A 23,462-nucleotide genomic window follows, 5' to 3' on the forward strand; every position below is an offset into this window, starting at 1 on the left:
AAAACAAACAAACAAAACAATACAAAAAACATGAAGCTCGGCCATTTCGAAAAAATATCAAACATTTCACAAAACCTAGCAGGAAAAGCGAAGTTTTTATTTAGACGGAATTTGAGCCAGGTAGAAATGTGTAACATTTTCAGATGATTTTTATTTCTGCGTGTTCAATTTACTCATGAGGGAGACTACTTCGGAAGTCTCAGAAACTCGAAACAACCAACCAACCTGCTAGCAAGCAAGTAAACCAGCAACCCAAAAAATATTTAAGCGTGCATCTGTAAAAGCTGATTCTTTTCCTCGATTTTTTCTCTCTCGAATTTCGTATCAGAAAAAGTGTGTACATTTGTCTGCGTGTTTCTTACGAACCTAGCTACTTTAACTGCGACCGTTGTTGTTGTTAATAAGTCTCCCGTGTAAGTGTGTCTCTGTTCTTGTGTGTCTCTGTTCTTGCTGGTCTTTTATAGTTCCCAGCGATGGGACAATAAAGTAATGAAAATGAAAATGAAAATGAAAATGAAACTAAACAAACATGGTTTCTATGGACATCTGTATTTTTGTGCTTTACGCTTGGTAATGCCTTAAAAGTATGGAGGCTACGAACGCAATCAGTCAAAGTCAGACAGGCACCTATCTCTTAGAGTTTATGAATGAGGTTGATTTTACGTACGTATAACAGCACATTCGAGCTCTGTCTGCACATGTGTGTGTCTGTGTGTCTCGGTCTGCCTGTCTACACATGTGTGTGTCTGTGTGTCTCGGTCTGCCTGTCTGCACGCACCATGATGATCTGGACACGTCACAACACACAGCTAACACATAATCGCACAAGAAACAGAAACGAAATCATGCAATAGTTCCAACAAAATAGTTTTACACCAGCCGCATTAGACAACATGATGTCATCAAACGACCCTCGTCCATGACGTCATCACGAACAAAGTCCGGCCTTAAGCGACACATCGTCTACAGCGAGGGGAGGAGCGGAATCGTCTCCCGTAGCAGCGACAAGGGCAAGGTCGTAGTCTGTCCAGTAACTGGGGATACTGAAGTCAATGTGTGTCCAGCCTGCTGTTTGACCTGCAGGTGCGCTGATTTTTCGAAGCTTCTCCGTTCTAGACCCAAATACCTAAAGAAAAGAAAGAAAAAAAGAAGAAAAAAGTGGTTTTTTTTAAAGTACATGTATACATGATAAAATTAGGTTAAGAAACACACACGTATACCAACACGAGACTTCGTTCGTGTTATTGTGAGCAACGATCTAAAGGAAGTTTTGGAACCCCCTCAAACTTTTATTTACCATTACACCAGCAGGCAAATGTTAGTGTATATATTGTCTGTTTCTTTCAACTGGTATGAGGAACTTTACAGCAAATACGTCATACCAAAGACAGGGCCGGACCAAATGAGTTGTAAGGGGGGGGGGTTCCTCCTTTTTTTTTGGGGGGGGGCAAATCAGCGAAGTGGCGAAGCCACAAGCGCGCGCCTGCTAAGCAGGCGCGCGAACTAGGGGGGTCCGGGGGCATGCTCCCCCGAAAAATTTTTGAAAAACGGTTAAAATCTGTGCAATCTGGTGCATTCTGGGCCTTGTATTGAGGGTTAAGAGCAGCATTGTTTTGGTGCTAAAACTAGGAAAAAAAAAAACAAGTCGCGTAAGGCGAAAATACAATATTTAGTCAAGTAGCTGTCGAACTCACAGAATGAAACTGAACGCAATGCCATTTTTCAGCAAGACCGTAGACTCGTAGCATCGTCAGTCCACCGCTCATGGCAAAGGCAGTGAAATTGACAAGAAGAGCGGGGTAGCAGTTGCGCTAAGAAGGATAGCACGCTTTTCTGTACCTCTCTTTGTTTTAACTTTCTGAGCGTGTTTTTAATCCAAACATATCATATCTATATGTTTTTGGAATCAGGAACCGACAAGGAATAAGATGAAAGTGTTTTTAAATTGATTTGGACAATTTAATTTTGATAATAATTTTTATATATTTAATTTTCAGAGCTTGTTTTTAATTCGAATATAACATATTTATATGTTTTTGGAATCAGCAAATGATGGAGAATAAGATAAACGTAAATTTGGATCGTTTTGAAAATTTTTATTTTTTTTTACAATTTTCAGATTTTTAATGACCAAAGTCATTAATTAATTTTTAAGCCACCAAGCTGAAATGCAATACCGAACCCCGGGCTTCGTCGAAGATTACTTGACCAAAATTTCAACCAATTTGGTTGAAAAATGAGGGCGTGACAGTGCCGCCTCAACTTTCACGAAAAGCCGGATATGACGTCATCAAAGACATTTATCAAAAAAATGAAAAAAACGTTCGGGGATTTCATACCCAGGAACTCTCATGTCAAATTTCATAAAGATCGGTCCAGTAGTTTAGTCTGAATCGCTCTACACACACACACACACACACAGACAGACGCACATACACCACGACCCTCGTTTCGATTCCCCCTCGATGTTAAAATATTTAGTCAAAACTTGACTAAATATAAAAACACTCAAAGCAAGGTACATGCTTTTTCCAGGGGTGGGGTTCCGGAACCCCTGGAACCCCCCCCTGGGTCCGGCCCTGCAAAGAGAAAGGAAGACAAAATAATGTCAAGTGACCATCCTACCTCCCCATACCACACACCAAACCAATGTTACTTCCTGATGCAGAAAATAAGACAACCTGAAGGCAAAGAAAATGTTATACTGAGAAGAAGAAAAAAGATCGCATACCTCTCTGAAAATAGTTATACTGCCCGAGGAAGGTGTAGGAATGTAGTACCACATAGACAGGCAGTAGATGGTTGTCCTTGGCAACGTCCTTGACCTCAGGGTGGCTTCTTGACCTTGTGTGTGACCTTTGCTGGACACCGACACATAGTGACCGCGGTCTGTGGACGAAAATATAAAAAACAATGTAAACCTAGAATATGACATGGCTTCATCAGGAAGTTAATGATCTTTTCATTAACGTTTGTGTTGAAGGGCAAAGGGGATTTTTTCTGGCAAGTGATATACTTCGAAAACCTTTCATAAAAGATATCCATAATACGTGGTCAATGACAAAATTAGTTTACACCTCCCAAGCAATTGCCTCAATAATAGGACCAACAAAAGAGTAAATAATGATCACAGCTTGTATCACTGTCTTCAACCCTATCACTATATATAACGCCACCACATCACCGCAAGAAGAAGAAGAAGAAGAAGAAGAAGAAGAAGAAGAAGAAGAAGAAGAAGAAGAAGAAGAAGAAGAACAACAACAACAACAACAACAACAACAACAACAACAACAACAACAACAACAACAACAACAACAACGATGATAAGAACATAATACCAGTCTGCATAGTGCAGTCGAGACTTCGGCCTCCGTGTTGTCAGATCTTATTGTTTTCGCCTTGTGTGTGGTCAAGAGACAAGACTCTAGTCTTTCGTGTTGTCAACAACAAAAATGACATCCCACCAACCTACCATACAAAGACACAAACAAACCACAACCAGCAACAACGACCACCATCACCAGCACACAACACTAGCATTAATCACAACAACAAGTACCGGTCTGCAGTGTGTGGTCAAGACTCGGTCCCCCGTGCTGACCGCCAGTGCTGGCCACCTGTAGGTCCCAGTCCAGCGCGTCAGCCTTGTCCTGTATCCACGTGCACAGGTCCAGCAGCTCAAAGTCACAGCCAAGGTCACCTGAAACCAGGTCAAGGTCAAAGACAAGGGCAACATTTGTTTGAAACTTCCCGACAGTTTTTTCCCCTTCATTAATTGCCTATACGACGTAAAGCATTAATACCAGAGAATTGGACTTCGCGAAGCTCGCTTCACAACGTTTCGACATTGAAGTCAACTTAGAAATCAACTTAGGGCTCAATGAAGGACAACAACCTTAACATCGCAACAATTTATTCTGAAACAAGAGGCGAAGCCTTCAAGGCTCACGTAAGAAATCGACAAACAGTAACACAAACTCCGTCACTCCGTCACACATACACACACACACACACACACACACACACACACACACACACACACACACACACACACACACACACACACACACACACACACACACACACACACTAAGCTAGGTGACACGGTGCAAGAGTGCGAGACACTAGATCTAGATCTGTCTGTCTGTAGCCTACTTACGGGGACACGACTGCCAGATGGTCAGATCGACACTGCGCTTTCGACAGCGCTTCCTCGCGCAGACACTGGAAACACGCTGTGCAGATTTCGACAGCGCTTCCTCGCGCAGACACTGGAAACACGCTGTGCAGATTCACCTGTAGGAAATCTCCTTTGGTATCTTCTTTATCTATTTTTCTGGAGCTACGAAACCGAACAATGTGAAATCGTCTTCTCCGAATCGGCGAACTGCAGCTCGGTGATAACTGTATCTATACCACAATCCTTCACGCGATCTGACCTAACCTTGACCCCTGACCTGGTCTACATACCACACACGACACAAACCAGTCAGGTGCTTTTACCCCACAAAAACCCCCACCACCCGTTTTCTTTTGATACACACTTTAACTACATACGTGCCGACGAAATGTTGATCATTGCTTCAATATTTTGAAGCTGTTGCTTGGATAATAACCAGGTAAACTTAGTATTTCGGTGTTTAGTCAAATGTTAAAGTTTCTATCACACACATACACACACACACATACACACGCACAGACAGACAAAGTTTAGCATCGCATAGGCTACACTTACGTGAGCCAAAAACATGTTGGGCTACATTCGGTTCAGATGACCATCAAGAATTTACATATATATATAGGCCTTGTATGCATTGTTCCGCATTTGTCTTGTGAGATCGTGACGATCTGTGCAGATCCTACATATTTGTGAACAGATTTCAAATTCAGGGTTTGCATACCTGGTTTATAAACATGAGGAGAACCATTAAATCAGTATGTGCATAATACAAAAAAGCGTATAGTCTTTTTTCTTTGCTTTTCAAGTTTACTTTGACGAAGATTCATGAATAACAAAACAAACAAAAATCACCCGATAATAGATGTTGCTTATGTAAGCGCTGGCTCAGATACAAAACCGGCAGTGAACAATGCACAATGACACCCTTGGACAGTGAGTTTGAACAGAACGCGTTTATAGAAAGTCAGAAAGACTTATAGATAGGCGGAGCCGAGACAGGCAGACCGATTCTTGACTTTTCTTCTGACCATCACAACACAGCGGATCAGTCAGACATCGGTATGCTACAGTTGAGGCCTATCCAATCGCTCAAAAGTTCGAGCTCACGCACTTTCGGAAACTGGGGAATCAAACTTTTGCTGTCAATAATTACTCCACAGACCTTTCCCGGGGCAAGCACCAGACGTGACGTTAACGTCATCGACCGCTATGTCGCTGGCCGAGTTGTTTCCCCTGACGGCCTCGAAGACGAGGCTGTAAGGGAGAGAAGCCTGGGGTACGCTGAGCTCCGCGTGGTGCCACTGCCGAGTTTGGCCCCCTGATCGTTGCCACAGTGTGTATTCTGTGCCGTCCTGGGCCTGGAGAGAGAAGCATCCATTCTGCACGTGCAATACAGCGGAAGACCCAATCCCCCTCCCTCTTTTAGACCTCAACAAAATCTGAGAAAATCAGGACTAAAAACGGAGGGAGTCTTATCAGTAACGGGGGTGAGTTTACAATGGTTACTAGCAGAAAATCTAAGAAAATATGGTTTCTTTAATCGAGGGGTTTATAACAAAAAGGGGGAGGAGGGGGGTCCACTTTATATACTGTGGTTCTAATTTTTTTGCCAGTTAACAGCTAATGTCTTAATATATGAAAATTTCGGATAGGCTCCTCCGATGCGTTTTGGCGACCTGACTCCCTCTTACTCCTCCTACCCTCTGGGTAATATATATACTCCCCCCTTCACTTCTGGGTAATATATACTCCCCCCTTCACTTCTGGGTAATATATACTCCCCCTTCACTTCTGGGTAATATATACTCCCCACTTCACTTCTGGGCCCAAAATACTCTCATACCTTCCAAGTTGTCCTTTCTTTTTAAGTTTGATAAAGGCATGGTACATGCACATTAGCTGCTTTGGATAACAATTGCCCAAGAACTGTACGGGTAAATCCAAAGCATGTCTGCTTGGTGTTCGTATCCGAAACAAGATAAACCTGCTGCCGGGAATAGAGCTTGAAAAAAACACCCTCACAAAGGCTTCCAAAGATTAAAACTTCATAAAACGGAGGGCCCCAAAGGGGGGGTATCATCACGATCACGGGAAGGGAAATTTTAGCTTTCACGATCACAGTTACCTTGATTTTTGTTTTCACGATCACGAACACCAGTAGCAAATCACGGTCACGGTAAAAGTTGCAGGTACAGAAAGCACGTGTCAAAGTAAACACAACCACACAGTTATTCGATCCTCTGGATCTATTGTTTATTCAACACAAAGTGACAACTGTTGCACTTTTTTTATTGTTTTTTTGGAATTCTCTTTCATTCACACATAGAAATACATATCATGATTTGTAATCAGTAACAAGAATGTTGTTTTCATTGCTTTTCTCTCGCTCTCTCTCTCTCTCTCTCTCATACGGACACTCACAGGAATATACACTCCAGGGGCGGAGCAGTTAAGCCAGAGGGGGGGAGGGGGGTTACAACCTGGGGTCCAGGGGTAGACCTTGTGGGGTACATGGGCAAGGCCCCGTTGGGGGGTCTGGGGGGCTTAGCCCCCCAGAAGCTGAAGAGTTTTAGCTATTTTATGAACAATTTATGGCTTATCCTTGATTTTAAACATGATCAACTGGTGTCAGCAGCCACTCATTATTTCTTTTAAAGTTAGTATTAATTTTGTTTTTGACAGCCGGGGGGGGGGGGGGTCCGGAACCCCTGTAACCCCCCCCCCTAATCCGCCCCTGCACTCATACACATTCAACTCCCACACCCTCACTCACACACATGAATATATACTTGCACAATTTCACATTTCCAGAGCTAAATCTTTTAAACCCATTTTCTCAAAAACTATTGGGTGGATTGAACTTAAAGTACATGTATGTGTGATGGTAGAGTCTATAATCCTGACTTAAGGTCAGTCTAGGAATCATGAAGGTGGGTGAAGGAATATACACTTATACACATTCAACTCCCACACCCTCACTCACACACATGAATATATACTTGCACAATTTCACATTTCCAGAGCTAAATCTTTTAAACTCATTTTCTCAAAAACTATTGGGTGGATTGAAATTAAAGTACATGTATGTGTGATGGTAGAGTCTATAATTACAAAATCCCCAACGAACATGACTTTGATCGACTTTGACATGAGGATCAAGTGACCCAAACTGGCACGTCTCCCCGACATAGTTCCTGAATTTAACCCATTGTTGATAAATTTACAGGCGCTAAAGTAAATCCAAGCTTAATGCAAAGAAGCGACAATTAGAATCTATGCCAAGCGTGTCCACGTTGCTGGGATGAAAAACACATTTCTAGTTTCGGTTTTGGCCACACGCAGACTCGATCAGACTCGAGCCAGTCGAGGTCACACTGAGCGAGTGACAGCCGGACGTGACAATGTCGACAAATTCAATGTCAATGATCTCAATCAAACTCAAAGATCTTGAACAAATCTGAGATCTTTGCCTACATTGAGAACAGTCATAGAGCAACATAGACAGGGCCGGACTAGGGGGGTGGGGGTTACAGGGGTTGTGCACCCCCCCCCCCCCCTGGCTTAAGCATGTACCTCCCAAACGCTTTTTTTTTTTGGGGGGGGGGGGGTTGCATCTGGATCATCATGAAATCCGAGGAGAAATCGCACCTCTCACCCCCTTTCGAAAGACATTTTTCTTCAACGATTTTTGTGATGAAAAGTATGAGTCCTTACAATTTCAATTCTTCTTCATTGCCTATACAGCTTGCTGTCGAATTTACCTTTTTCGTTCAAGGAGAGGCTTCCTTTCCCTCCAGAAACATCAAAAACGCCCCCTTGCAACAACCACCAAGGGGCTTTGCCCCCTGGACCCCCATCTGTAACCCCCCCCGTACTACTCACCTAGTCCGGCCCTGAATAGATCAGCATACCTTGACATTTCGTCTTCGGAAAGACGGGCCCGTAGCCTGACCTTTCCATCAAGGAAGGCATTCTCGCTGCATGCTTTGGTCTGGCTTGAATCCACAAATATAACAGAAGTTCGATGACAGTACCACTGCACGCCATTTTTGATCTTCGAATTCGAATTTGACTGAATGCACTCAAAACTTTAGCACGAAGCCCTTCGATTGGATGATGTTTGGCAGACTTTTGCAATTCGCATTCTGATTGGATCTCTTTTTTTGTGTGATTGGTTCTCTTAAAGGGAAGCAATCGCTGTCAAAATCATATTTACACCCCCGGTATAGGGGTGTGTATAGGTTTCACTCGATGTGTTTGTGTGTTTGTGGCGGTGTTTGTGTTCGCAAGTAGATCTCAAGAATGAACGGACCGATCGTCACCAAACTTGGTGAACAGGTTCTATACATTCCTGAGACGGTCCTTACAAAAATTGGGACCAGTCAAACACACGGTTAGGGAGTTATTGGTGGTTTAAAATTATACATTGAATTATAGACGGACACCCCCGTTGGTCAAAGGGAAATAACCATTCTCACTGCCACCAACTGAGAAGGTTATTTCCCTTGACGGGGGTGTTTTTCCTATCAGAGGAATTTCTTGTTCTGAATGTGTTGTTGCTTCCCTTCAATCGGGATTGGCTCCTTGACGATCATAGAGTGATACAGCTGTGAAAAATGTACGTTGAAAATAAAATGCTTTGCAATAATGCCCATCACGATCACGAAAACAAATGACGATCACGATCACGAGACTTGATTTTTTTGTCATCACGGATCACGAGCAAAGTCCCATCACGATCACAGAAATGGACATTTCGGCAATCACGGTCACAGAAAGGTCAAAAAACGCCAATCACGATCACGATTTTAAACCCTTTGGGGCCCTCAAAACGATTAACGGGTAAATCCAAAGCATGTCTGCTTGGTGTTTGTATTCTAAGATAAACCTGCTGGAATAGAGCTGGGGAAAAACAACCCTCACAAAGGCTTCCAAGGATTGAAACTTCATTAAACGATAAAATATAATTAAAAAAAGATTGCTTACCTTGACGTTCAGATTCAAGCTGCCCTCTCCAGAGCCGAACATGTGATAGTAGAACGCCACACACACCTCCGTTGACTGAGAGTCGATGAGAGGGGAGCTAAGTCTGGCCTTGCTGCCCGCTATTTGATTGGAGGACGCGTCAGCATAAACGTAGTACTTGTCCACTGCGCAAGCAAAAATAAAATAGTTATGGTACCATGCCTTAATTGCTCTCCGTACAATGATAACAAGCTTGAATCGTGAACATTGAACATGATATGTTGTAGAAGTAAGTGCCTTGAAGCTTTGTGTCATACTTATTTATATATGCAAATATAGTTGTAGGCCCCCTATTGGTTTTTAAGTGAGTGTGTTGTATGATAATTTCATAGTAGGGTTATTTAGCTATTAATTATATTTTAGTGTGTGTGTAGTTTAATTACTATTGTACATCGCCGTGAGCTTCAGTGAGAAGAGGCGATTAATAAGTGTTCATTATTATTATTATTATTATTATTTATTATTATTATGTTGGTAACGTGATGTAGGCGAATTGTTTTCATCATCCCGATATTGGCCCGATATGATTATAACAATCTCAAATCTTGCATGCACATTTTCTCTACGATGGAGTCGAAAACCATCAATGCAGAATAACAATATAAAGAACATTTTCTCTGTCTAAAACCTATCACTATTAGGAATTTCAGTATACCTGTTCAGCTCAGGTCTCATCAGTTCATCAGTCAGAAATGCAGGTGACTCAAAAATGCCATCCCAAAAAAAACTAAACACATCTACATGTGTGTGTACAAATATACGTTTACATATCTGCAGAAGATGGAAGATCAGTTCCCACAGATTTAAGTTAGTCGGTCCAGTGGTTAGACGTTTATGCTCTTTTTTAAAAATTATATTCCAAATTCGGGAATCGACTCAAAAGAACAAGGTTTGACATTGAGTTGTAGCCACACACCCTAGGTTTAAACCCTCCATACTGCTTGTAATTGCTGTGTTCTACCCAAGGATTGTCTAAGGTAGGTCTTGGTATATACAATTTCCTTTAGAAAACCTTACAAGTAAAAACTGGAGGGCTTAGATCGAGTGAGTGTGGCAATAACCAGTCATTGTCAAACCTTTTACTGTTGAGTTGATCCCCGCATTTGGATTATATGTTCGAAAGAGCATATTATAAAAGTCAAAGCATTTGACCTAGAAACTTCGCTTATCATCCATCATTTAAAATTAATGCACACCAAATCTGAAGTAATTCGCTGAATAAATGTAGAACTTATTAGCATTGTTTTGGATAACTATTTTGTGTCACCTATATAATATTTTCAGAATGATGAGACCTGACATGGATAGCCAAATATCAACATTTTACCTCGCCTGCCGGGCAAGTAACTTCAAGAAAGTCACTAGCCCACCAGAAATGTTGCTGGCCCGGTACATACCATAGTTGCTGCATCTGCGGTGTTAATATGGCTTTGAAACTCGATATGACAACCAAAAGAGTCGCATTTGACCAGAATTGTCACTGGACAGCCGGGCGCGCTGCCATTCAGGCAGTTTCTTCTAGCCTGGAGGATGTTTTACTCGCCCCCTGGCGATCGGGCGTACGATTTGGCCATCCCTGCCTGAGCCGAGCAGATAGTGACATTAGTGAAGCTCTGCTCACCATTCATGTTCCGTTCGCCGAGAGGTCCAGTGTTGGCTTTACCGGACGCTCCTCTCTTCCTTGACCACGTCCAGTCCCCGCTGTCTGACCACCCGCACATGTCCGCCTGGAAGTCACAGTTGATTGACTCCGCTGCAAGACAGAAACACAAAGAGGTACACAAGATATCATCGATTTTATCCATTTTTCGTGTGTATGTCAAAATGTTGTCCTTTCACGGTTGATCGACTTCCCCTGCAACAAATGTTGACATCGATTTTAACAATTGTTCGTGTGTGTGTCAGAAATGTTGTCCTTTCACAGTTGATCGATTCTGCTGCTAGAAAGAAACACAAGCTATATCGATTTTATCAATTTTGCGAGTGGATGTCAGATATGTTGTCCATTTACAGTTGATCGACTTCCCCTGCAACAAAAGTTGACATCAATCTGTACAATTTTTTGAGTGTGTGTGTCAGAAATGTTGTCCTTTCATAGTTGATCGGCTCTGCTGCAAGACAGAAACACAAGCTATGTATACATGTATGATCAATCATATCTCCTTCTTCGTGTTTATGTTGGAAAAATTGCTCTATTACAGTTGGTTGACTTTCCCTGCAAGACAGGAACACAAGTTATCATCAATCTTAGCAATGTACCGTGTGTAGTCAGAAATGTTGCACAGTTGATCGACTCTGCTGCAAGATAGGCAGACGATCTTAACAATCTTCTCAGTTCTGTTTGTATTTCGGAAATATAGCTCTATTTTGCAAGAAAACGATGACGATGACGATGAGGAAGAGGAGAAAGAAGTGGAAAAAAAAGGAGTTTCGTTAAGTTTGTCGGACCAAAATCCGTAACAGTTTAGCTCACGTGGGTTGATGCACATGCCGGAAGTGACGTGAATGTCGTCGATAGCAATGTCGCCTTCAATGGAGCGCCCTCTCCCGGCCCGGAATATGATCTGAGTTTGACCTCCGTCTGGTGCCTGGGTCATGCTGACCTTGGCCTCTTGCCAACCTTGACCTTGATCGCCCGATTTGCTCCAGATCATGGACTGCTTGCCCTTTGAACTCTGTGGAATGCGCACAGCGAGGTGGAATACAAGATATCAGAAGTAAGAGCCAAGACATGGTGTGGTATTTTTTAAAAGAAAAGGGACAAAAAATAAGGCCAAGAAAATAATATAAATGTTTCCAATTCTCAGACCGTTCTTGACCCCACAAAAAAAAAATTAATTTGAAATGACAAAACTGCATTTCGTAGACGTTACGAGGAAAGTTACTCTTCAAGGGGACGCAGCTCCCATGATTTCAGGTCCCTAAAAAGCTACAAGCGTATGTGTACAAAACAAACCTTCAATACATTTAAAAAAAAACTGTCACTACTAAACACCGTTCGCCAAAAAATGGACGAATTTCCAAAATAACTCTGTCGGGTTTATATGGATTGTAAAAGAGTGACGTACCCTTGCTTTTAGGGTGGACAAACATTGCACAGGCCAATCACTAGCAAGGGGTGTTTCAGAAACACGTGGACATGGAGCACGTGTGGAATACAAATCCGACGGAGTTATTTCCGAAACTCGTCTATTACTAGCGAGAGATGTGTCGGAAATACGTGGAGGGCCCCAAAGGGTTTAAAATCGTGATCGTGATTGGCGTTTTTTTGACCTTTCTGTGACCGTGATTGCCGAAATTTCAATTTCTGTAATCGTGATGGGACTTTGCCCGTGATCCGTGATGACAAAAAAAATCAAGTCTCGTGATCGTGATCGTCATTTGTTTTCGTGATCGTGATGGGCATTATTTTAAAGCATTTTATTTTAAACGTACATTTTTCACAGCTGTATCACTCTATGATCCTCTATTCGTCAAGGTGTTTGTGAGCGTGAAAACAAAAATCAAGGTAACTGTGATCGTGAAAGCTAAAATTTCCCTTCCCGTGATCGTGATGATACCCCCCCCCCCCCCCCTTTGGGGCCCTCTACGTGGACTAGGTGCACGTCTGGAATTGTGTGTCCCCGAAAAAACTAAGGTATTCACTCTTTCCGCACAACTCATACGAACCCGACATAGTGATTTTCGAACAACGTCTATTATACAGTGGAACCCCCCACCCCCCCACCCCCCACCCCCTTTTTAAGCCCCCCCCTCCCCAATTTAAGACTCACTTCCTATTGAGACCCTGTTTTCTCACGAACTTTCTATTGAAAACCTCTGTAAATCTAGCACCAATTTAAGACTCCCTCCTTTTTTAAGACCGAATTTCCTCAGATTTGTGGAGGTTACCACAAACGGCGCATTGCTCCTCAGAGGTGACACGGGGGGGTGGGACATAGCTACCGTCTCTGAGTCTGCACTTAAAGAATACCAAGACTCTTAAACGAAATGAGACAGAGCGTTGTTTAGAGATCAAATAACCAAAGGGAAATAATCGCGCCATGTGCATATATATACGACATGCGTACAGAAGAAAAGTTCCTTATAACTAAAGTCAGTTGACCACACAGTTCCACTGTATTCTCTGACACTAACCTTGGTCCAAAGCGAGAGCGTGTCGATGTCGGCCCCGTACATGTTGTACCAGAACTGCACGCACAGCGGGTTTGTGAGTTGCAGGGAAGGGGAGTGGAGGTCCGCCGCGTCCCCGATCTTACCCTCACTGCTCTCCAGGTAGACGTAGTGCCCCATCACTGTTACACGAAAAGGTATCTACATTGTATACACATACATTGTACACACACACACACACACACACACACGCGCGCGCGCGCGCGGGCGCGCGCACGCACGCACGCACGCACCCACGCACGCACACACATACACGCACAGATACACGCTCAGATACATACGCAGACACATAGATACACACATTCACACAAATTAACACACACACACACACACACACACACACACACACACACGCGCGCGCGCGCGCGCACGCACACACACAAACACACATATACACACACATTAAAAAAAAGAGAGAGAGAGAGAGAGAGACACACACACACACACACACACACACACACACACACACATATATACACACACGCACACAAACTCACAAACACACACACAAACACTCACACACACACATACACACACACACACTCGCCTCCCCCCTCCACACACACACACACACACAAACACACACACACACATTTACACACACAACGCTCACACACACACACTCACACATATTCGCCCCCCATCACACACACACACATACACACACACACGAATCACCTGTCCCAAGAGTGTGGTCATTGCTGGGTCCAGTGTTAATCGTGCTGGTCAGTCCTTTGTGCATGTGCCAGTTCAGGACGTCATCGTTTGCTTGGCTCCAAGCGCATGTGCCGTTTTCAAAGTCACAGTTTAGATCTGAAAACAAAACCCGTACTTTCCTATTTCGATTCTATAATTACCCATTTCCGGCTTCCTTCCAGTGGAAAGCTAGCAGCAACAAGAGTAGCGCTACCCAGGTGTGTGTGTATTTCGGTGTGATCAGCCACCTGCACTTATGGCAGAATGGCCGAGGTTTTCTTTATTTGGTGTTTAATGTCGTTTTCAACCGTTCAAGGTTATATCGCGACGGGGAAAGGGGGGCGGGGAGGGGGGGGGGGGGGTGGGATAGAGCCACTTGTTAATTGTTTCTTGTTCACAAAAGCACTAATCAAAAAATTGCTCCAGGGGCTTGCAACGTAGTACAATATATGACCTTACTGGGAGAATGCAAGTTTCCAGTACAAAGGACTTAACATTTCTTACAAACTGCTTGACTAAAATCTTTACAAACATTGACTATATTCTATACAAGAAACACTTAACAAGGGTAAAAGGAGAAACAGAATCCGCTAGTCGCCTCTCACGACATGCTGGGGAGCATCGGGTAAATTCTTCCCCCTAACCCGCGGGGGGACCAGGGAGGGGTAAATCCTTCCCCCTAACCCGCGGGGGGACCAGGGAGGGGTAAATCCTTCCCCCTAACCCGCGGGGGGACCAGGGAGGGGTAAATCCTTCCCCCTAACCCGCGGGGGGACCAGGGAGGGGTAAATCCTTCCCCCTAACCCGCGGGGGGACCAGGGAGGGGTAAATCCTTCCCCCTAACCCGCGGGGGGGAATGGCCGAGGTCTTTTACGTGCTTTTACGACGACCGATAATATTTTTAAAATATTGATACAAGTACTAGTAAGTATAAGAATCAAAGCGTTAAAGAATGATGGTAACAATGATGTCAAGAACAAGACTGAAGAACCAGAAGAATTACAACTGTAGAACAAGAAAAAGAAAACAGAATGTATTTCGTCGTGTAGCATAACAGGCGTTAGTATTTATCCTGGTGTGGGTAACATATTCCTACACGCATTGACTTCTTATACAGATCTATACGATACAATGATAGACAAATAAGGGCATTCATTTTGTGACACCGGGCCAACTATAACTTCAAGCACCGTACAGGACACAAAGAGATTTTTTCAAAAGACAAACACAAATAAACAGTATTGCAAGTAAAGCAGCTTCAAGCGTAAAAGTATATATCAATTCTACTCACCGGAAACAACGACATTGAATGTGACGACAGTGCTGCCAAGGATGTTACTGGCGGTACACGTGTACTGTCCGACATCACCAAGCTTAAAGTCCGACATGATCAGCTGGTTGTCTACACTGTCAACGAAAAAGAGATTTAGGCCACATCAAAATAAACTTCTTTTCTTCATTTCTAAAAAAAACAAAACTGTTGGCACATTTTGCGAACCATACCGAGACTAAGGGAAGTAACCTCCTTTAAAATCGACTACATTTAAGAAAGAACAAGAAGGAAAATAAAACAAGCCGACCTACCGACCCTATCTTGTTTGGTCACGTTACCCTAAACCAACATATATTTGTATTTGGCCTTAATGATCTACGATACCTATCTATGCAGAGCCTGGTGGTCACCTTACGAGAAATATTTTACTGCTGATATGAGCAATCAAACATAAAATGAGACAGACAAGATTTGTTGAAGGAATATTTAACAAAAAAAGAAATTGGGAAGAAAACAGTGCCAAACTTGTTTACCTTTTAGCAGTTGCCGGTAAACCGGAAGCACGTGACCATGTGACGTCTGGTTCAGGAGATCCGGTGGCCGGGCAGGTCAAGGTGAGAGTACTTCCCGGAAGAGCTTCCCTCTGCTGTGCAGCGCCCCCCTCTGGTTTGGGTCTGGCTGCAAGTTAGACAACTCCAGTAACATTCGACAACAGTGTCCCAAATTGACGATTTTCGGAAATAATCTGTCGGATTTGTATGGTTTGTGAAAGAGTGAATACCCTTGCTTTTCCTCTCACACTCACACACACACACACACACACAAACACACACACACACACACACACACACACACACACACACACACACACACACACACACACACACACACACACAACAACAACACAAACAACACAAACAACAACAACACATACAACAACACAAACAACAACAACAACAACAACACAAACAACAACACATACAACAACAACACAAACAACAACAACACAAACAACAACAACAACACCACCAACAACAACAACACCGCCACCACCACCACCACCAACAACAACACCGCCACCACCACCACCAACAACAACTCACAGACGCAGGAGCAGTTGGTTCCGCCTGCCGGAAGACCACCGCTCTCTCCCTTCGCCCCCCTCAGTCCGGCATCTCCCCGCGGTCCGTGCGGTCCTGGTTCGCCCTTTGACCCCAACTGACCCGCGACCCCGGGGTCACCCGTAGACCCCACAGCTCCAAGGTCACCCTTGGCTCCTGGCTGACCTTTGGCCCCGTCTTGACCCGGGACGCCCTTGACCCCTGGGTCGCCGCTGACCCCCAGGAGTCCGATTGGACCCCTAGGTCCTTGCTTGCCTCTCTTGCCTATCGTGCCTTTACCGCCGGCCGGTCCCTGAAAGTGAAGGCAATTCAAGACTGGGTTATAAAGCATTTCCCTCTCTTTGAATCTCTCTGTATGTCTCCCTCTCTCTCGGTCGGAGTCTCTCTCTCTCTCTCTCTCTCTCTCTTTCTCTCTCTCTCTCTCTCTCTCTCTCTCTCTCTCTCTCTCTCTCTCTCTCTCTCTCTCTCGGAGTCTCTCTCTCGGAGTCTCTCTCTCGGAGTCTCTCAGTATCTCTCTCGGAGTAACTCTGTATGCACCCCCTCTCTCTCTCTCTCTCTCTCTCTCTCTCTCTCTCTCTCTCTCTCTCTCTCTCTCTCTCTCTCTCTCTCTCTCTCTCTCTCTCTCTCTCTCTCTCGGTATTTTTAAGGTACTGTGGACTCTAGGTGAAAGATCACCAAACATATTCTATAAACTATTCGACTCCCAGATCCAGCCCATGCTCAATTATGCGGCAGAAGTCTGGGGCCTTGATGCAGACCATTCACCTATCGAAAAGGTGCATCTGTTTGCCCTTAAGAGGTTTCTGAACACAAGCATGAAAACACCAAACACACTTGTGTATGGAGAAACTGGCAGACACCCGTTATTTGTCAACACGTTTGTTAAGTCCATACGATTTTGGTTGCGCATCCTGAAAATGCCTAGTCATCGATTGCCACAAAAAGCTTATAAAATGCTGCTTTATTTACACGAACAAAATAAAAGAACATGGGCGTCATCAGTTTGCTATGTGCTGTACAAATACGGCTTTGACCAAGTTTGGATTCAACAAGGCGTTGGAAATGAAAATGCGTTCATAACGGAATTCAAGAACAGACTAGTCACATTATACAAGCAAGAGTGGATAGAAACAGTACAAAGTAAAGAACGATTCCTTTTCTATAGCACTTTCAAGTCAGCCTTATCTATGTCTTCATACTTAAATGACCTGAAGCACGTCAAAGCAAGAAACTGCCTGATTAGGTTAAGACTTGGTGTCTCGCCACTCAAAGTGCATCGATTACGACACACTCGGTCGTCAACTGCTGAAGATTACTTGTGTCCATTCTGCGCAAACGAGACCGAAGATGAAATTCACTTTGTTTTGAAATGTCCAAAATATGCTGGTATTCGCGAGTACTACATACCTGCAAAATATTACAACCGCCCATCAAGCTTTAAACTGGCGCTACTTCTAGCGACACCAAACAGATCAATATTACTTAGACTTGCAACCTTCATCATGAACGCGTTTAAAATACGCAGTGAGTGGGGACAGTGAATATGAGATATTGCACGATCTTGTTTTATGTGTTTGCTATTCTTGCTGCTTTCTGTCGATTGCTTAAAAAACAGTTATAAAGTTTTGTCTTTTTTGAAAACGTTAATGCGGCTATGTATCAGAGATGCAACGATTATGCATATAACTGCTTGCAGATTTGCGTGTGAAAGGGCATGTGAAGGGATAGATGGAGTGATGAATAGATGGATGACGGATGAATGGTTGGACAGTCAGACGGTTGATTAGATGGATGGAGGACAGAGGGACACGAGATGGATAGAAGGATGGATGGATGGATGGATGGATGGATGGATGGACGGAAAGAGGACAGAGAGACATGAGTGAAGTGCGACAGAGACTGGATTTTGTGCTGATGCATTACTGTCCTTTTCCAAACGTTTTGCTGTTGTAAATGCCTGTTTCCACAGTCGTCATGTCGACTGTCATTACGATGATGATGATTTATTTTATTATGATTAATATTACATGATTATTTTTCATGAAGCATGAATGATGAAAATGTGTACACCCCGAATTGAAATGGGCCCAAGGCCCAATCAATAAACCATCCAGACTCCAGACTCCAGACTCTCTCTCTCTCTCTATTTCTCTCTATCTCTCTCGGAGTAACTCTGTATGCCCCCCTCTCTCTCTCTCTCTCTCTCTCTCTCTCTCTCTCTCTCTCTCTCTCTCTCTCTCTCTCTCATTGTGTGTCTGTGCGTTCCAAGGACAGATTGTAAGAAAAGGCGTAGAAATCCTTGTTAAATAAAGTTCAATTCAATTCTCTCTCTCTCTCTCTCTGTGAGTCACTCTGTATGCTTCCCTCTCTTTCTCGCTCAGAGTATCTTTCACTATCACCCTCTCTCCCCCCCCCCCCCCTCATCTATCTCTCTCTGTGGATCTTCCCCGCCCCCCCTCTCTCTCTCTCTCCCAACTCTATATCTCTGTACGTTCTTGCGTAAATAGTTCCTCCTAGGTTCTTGCTTCTTACTTTCTTTCTGTCTTTGATTGATAAACTTTTTAAGTCTACCTGTGGGCCCGCTGTTCCGTTGAGTCCTGGTTCCCCGATAGCTCCTGGGATACCTTGTGGTCCCGGCTCTCCGGGCGGACCGTTCTGTCCTGGTACCCCTAACAATGTACAGAGAAATAGAGTATCAAATTAGGTCAAAGAAATATATATATATATACTCCTTGGACTGTATTCTTTACATGACCTCTGTGCATAAAGTAGCAACAAAGCAACATAGGAAAAGATTATTCTCTATCAAAAAAAGCAAGAAAGGAAGGAAGTAATTAGAAACCAAGAAACAAAGAAACAAAGAACCAAACAAAGGCTAAGCAAAAAACAATGACAAAAAGAAACCCGGGAAAAAGTAAAAAAAACACACAAAGAACAATATTATCAAAGAGCAGAAAAATCACACGAGAAAACAGCAATGCCATCAAACAAAATACCTGGGTATATACCCAAAAACGAAAAACAGTAGTAAAAAAATAATCATAACCAAGCGAACAACAGAACGGCCAATCCAGTAGGCTGCCAACCAGCGGTCAGAACAAACTTTGCATTGCCTTATTTATCAGCAAGTCCATGTATTCTTCTCCTGCAGGATTCAGTACAGGCAGTAATTATAGTGAAATATTGGTGTCTCTTTATACATATAGTTTATTTCATCAACTTTTTTTATGTATATATTTTTGACGCTTTATTTAAATTTTACATCGTTTTTGATTATTTCAATTAAATTTGTCCCCTTTTTCTCTTCTCTAATTACTTTATTATTTAGTTTTGTTTCATGCATCCTGTTTTGTTTTGTTTTATCTTATTTCAAATATTTTTCTTTGTTATGTTGTTGTTGTATTTGGTTTATATAGTTGTATCTTATCTCATATAATTATTTTTATTGTTTTGCTTCATTTCTTCCTTATACTTCAATCAGTTTGTTCATTTATCTCGTTTCGTTTAGTCGTATGTTATTCTATTTGATCTAATTTTGTGATGAGGACTGATACAGCAAAGGAAGATTCAGGAACGTTGCACGTACCAAAGAAAAAGAATGGGAACTACACTCACGCAGAAAGGTTCCAAGTCGACCAAAAGTGCGAGAGAAAAAAAGGCCATAATCGAATCCGGATTTCCGGCATATACCGGAAGAATCCCACCCATGGGAATGCATCCACTTTTGGTCGAGATAGACCCCTTCTGCTACACTCACCGTTGGTGCCAGCAAGCCCAGGATCCCCCTTTGGCCCTGCAGGTGAGTTATACAGTGAAAAAGGTTAGTAGTGTGACACGCACAGAAGGACAATCCGACCGACAGTCCGACAGACAGCCAGACAGAAACTTTTCACGGACAAACAGAGAGAGAGAGAGAGAGAGAGAGAGAGAGAGAGAGAGAGACACACACACACGCATACATGCACGCACCCACGCGCTCGCCCCCCCCCCCCCCCCCCCCCCATACACACACACATCAAACTTTACTTTCATCAAAACTACTGTAACTTACCTGGTAAACAAAGTTTGCTGGTGTTGCTGCAGTGTTTTTCTAAAATATTCTCCTGCAAAAATATCAGAAGGTTATAAATGAAAAGTTCGAAAATAATTATGTGCTGCTGCCGAATCCACAACTGATAAGGCCTTGCAGTTTTTTACAAAAAGTTTGGGATATTTTCATTCAACAATTATTACTAGGCATGCGAGTAATACTTGTTTTCTCTCCAACATCGATTTTTTTCTCAGCTCCTTTTTGTTCTAGTTTTTTTAAACTCCATTTAAACCTTTACAAGTTAATTTGTTCTGCAAAAGATTCACCAACAAGCCACAGACTGTGTCAGCTTCAGTACGCAAAGCTTAAAAAGTGTCTGTACAGCAGATTATGCCCAGCAAAACATGATTTGCTCTGAGACATCGCTTATGTGCATTCCAGGTGCCTCTTGTGCCCCGAAAAGGGAGTATGGCGGGGAGTTTAAAAACGGTCGTACACGCACCAAATCTTACCATTTTAATTAAAGAACGGGCATGCTGAATTGCAGCGGCAGCAGCAGCAGCATTAACAACAACAACAACAACGACGACGACTATGATGACGACGACAACAACGACAACAACAACAACAACAACAAGAACGGCGACAACAACAACAACAACAACAACAACAACAACAACGACAACAACAACAACGACAACAACAACAACTCGCCTGTTGCTCCATGAGATGCTGTATAACAGCGTCAGGGTGGACTTGTCTCTTGTGACGTACAGGAACACGAATGACGTCATGCTCATCTTGCGTACTGCTTGCATTCTACAGCACATTAAACAAACTGCTTTGAACAGAGTGGTTTATTATCTGGCTATCAAGTATTTCCCTTTCCTATTCTTCCTGAAATAATGAGTTGACACAAACATATCGGCAGTCCCAACTGCATTCGAAAGTGCAGAAGTGAGTGAAGTTTTTTCTTCAGGGCCGGACAAGGCGAAGAGGAGGGGGGGAGTTGCCAGTGGTGGTCCAGGGGGATATTCCCCCTGGTGGGGTCAAGGGACAGAGCCCCTTGTGGGGTAGGTCATATTCTGAGATAGGAAAATGGTCGCTCCTTGCATGAAACGGCATAAAATAAACAATAATAAAAAATGTTTTAAATAAGTGAGGTACATGTTTAGCCTGGGGGGGGGGGGGGGTTGCGCAACCCCCATAACCCCCCCGGTAGTCCGGCCCTGTTCTTTGTGTTGCAATGAGTGTTTCCCAAAACCTCCGATCCGAACAGTGCTTGCACTACTACAAAAATGAATGTGTACATTATGGAATTAACGATTTTACAATGTTGATTTATGCTGGTACACGCCACACACATACTGCACAGCTTAAAACTTCGCCCTCTCCAAGAAAAGGGGAACAGATTTTAATTTTCTTTGAAAATCAGAAAGTTATAGTTATTGTAACGTTTACTTACAGACAACACGTGAGGCTCGCTAGAACGTCCACAAAGCTGTCTTTGAAGTGGACGGACAAATAATTAAAAATTAGATAATGAAATTACTAAGCTGAAGTCCATGTTCTGTTCATTATCCCATTTTTATAAGCTGGGGCGAAGTGCGAGTAAATGTCAAACTACTTCTCTGTATTATTTATTTTAAAACTTAAGCAATCTACCTGTAGTTGTTGTTGGCTCACGAAGTGTAGCCTATGCGATCGTAACTTTGTCTGTCTGTGCGTTTGTGCGTGCGTGTGTGTGTGTGTATGTCTGTGGTAGAAACTTTAACATTTCCGAGTCTATGTGTGAGTGGTTATCCAAGACTATGGATAAAGCTCGCATAAGATTACGTCACGGTCAAAAGTGTTTGACGTCAATTAATGCATCATGACGGCATGCCTCCCTGTAGTCTTTCTCTCTCGCGTGGTGTGTGTGGTCTCGGTCATTGTTATTTTGAGCGGGCCGAGACTATTTGGCAGTCGTGTCCCTGTAAGCAGGCTACATGCAGACAGACAGATCTAGATCTAGTGTCTCTCTTTCTTGCACAGTGTCACCTAAGCTTACTGTGTGTGTGGGTGTGTATGTGTGACGGAGTGATTGAGTTTGTGTTACTGTTTGTCTATTTCTTACGTGAGCCTTGAAGGCTTCGCCTCTTGTTTTTGTTTTCTTCTCTGCAAAGAAACATAAAACGATGAATCAATAAAAATTAAAAAAAAGAGTTTATACTCACAGTCTTCCTCTCGCCACAAGAGAACAAAAGACGCCGCGCTCGGTGCGTGAGTTCCTGGTAGCTCAGCTGTAGCTGCTGCTGCCTTCGCATGTGCGTCACCGTGAAAGTGACGATCAATGACGTCTGGATGACGCAAGCGACGCACAGCACGATCAGAACAGCTGTACGGACTGTACTTTTGTCCATGCTTCTTCTGTGGGCTATGTCAATTTACGGTATGCAATAGAAAGTAGAAAGTACAATTTATTGTAATAAAAAGGATTCCCAATGTAGCCTAGAACCGTCCGTGTGCACATTGGCCTATTATTGGGCACGTAGCCTACGTGAATCAGTAAGCACTTCCGCGCGTGTGTGAATGAAGTTCAGTTGTGCAAGTAATCTGCGATACAGTTACACCGACTATCAAAAACATATGTCGCTGATCAGTGAACACACGAAGGCACACACGGAAAACACACACACACACACACACACACACACACACACACACACACACATAAACACAGAGAGAGAGAGAGAGAGAGAGAGAGAGAGACTGAGAGAGAGAGAGACAGACAGACAGACAGACAGACAGACAGTCAGACAGACAGGCAGAGAAATAGACAGACACGCAGACACACAAACACACAGAGTGAGACAAACAGAGAGAGAGACGTCTTCACCTTTAAAATACACATCCGGTGGATCAGAGAATAGAAAGTGTAGGTTGTAGTGCTGTAATCAAAATGCAACGAAGCAAAGACATGCA

The 23,462-nt window shown here is 43.3% G+C and overlaps 1 protein-coding gene across 1 annotated transcript; it reads right to left on the reverse strand.

Moving 5' to 3' along the window:
- Positions 1–851: 851 nt before the first annotated feature.
- On the reverse strand, positions 852–23,462 carry LOC138948809 (MAM and LDL-receptor class A domain-containing protein 1-like). Its single transcript, XM_070320435.1, has 18 exons — positions 23,377–23,462; positions 22,715–22,914; positions 21,213–21,317; positions 20,520–20,571; positions 20,226–20,261; positions 19,040–19,137; positions 16,451–16,760; positions 15,881–16,025; positions 15,366–15,481; positions 14,057–14,191; positions 13,343–13,500; positions 11,679–11,880; positions 10,827–10,958; positions 9,167–9,330; positions 5,343–5,538; positions 3,560–3,700; positions 2,732–2,889; positions 852–1,126 (listed from the first exon to the last, which is right to left on the reverse strand). Exons 2-18 carry the CDS (start codon positions 22,898–22,900, stop codon positions 929–931), a joined length of 2,532 nt encoding a protein of 843 aa, XP_070176536.1. The 5' UTR covers positions 22,901–22,914; positions 23,377–23,462; the 3' UTR covers positions 852–928.

This window comes from Littorina saxatilis, linkage group LG15 (genome assembly GCF_037325665.1).
Source record: "Littorina saxatilis isolate snail1 linkage group LG15, US_GU_Lsax_2.0, whole genome shotgun sequence".
Lineage (NCBI taxonomy): Eukaryota > Metazoa > Mollusca > Gastropoda > Littorinimorpha > Littorinidae > Littorina > Littorina saxatilis.

Excerpts from the sequence above, each read along its gene's own strand:
- LOC138948809 (XM_070320435.1), bottom strand. The coding sequence starts at position 22,900 with ATGGACAAAAGTACAGTCCGTACAGCTGTTCTGATCGTGCTGTGCGTC. Across the intron at positions 20,572-21,212 it reads AGCATCTCATGGAGCAACAG|GAGAATATTTTAGAAAAACA; the intron begins GCGAGTTGTTGT and ends ATATTTTTGCAG. Across the intron at positions 19,138-20,225 it reads TGGGCTTGCTGGCACCAACG|GGGTACCAGGACAGAACGGT; the intron begins GTGAGTGTAGCA and ends GTACATTGTTAG.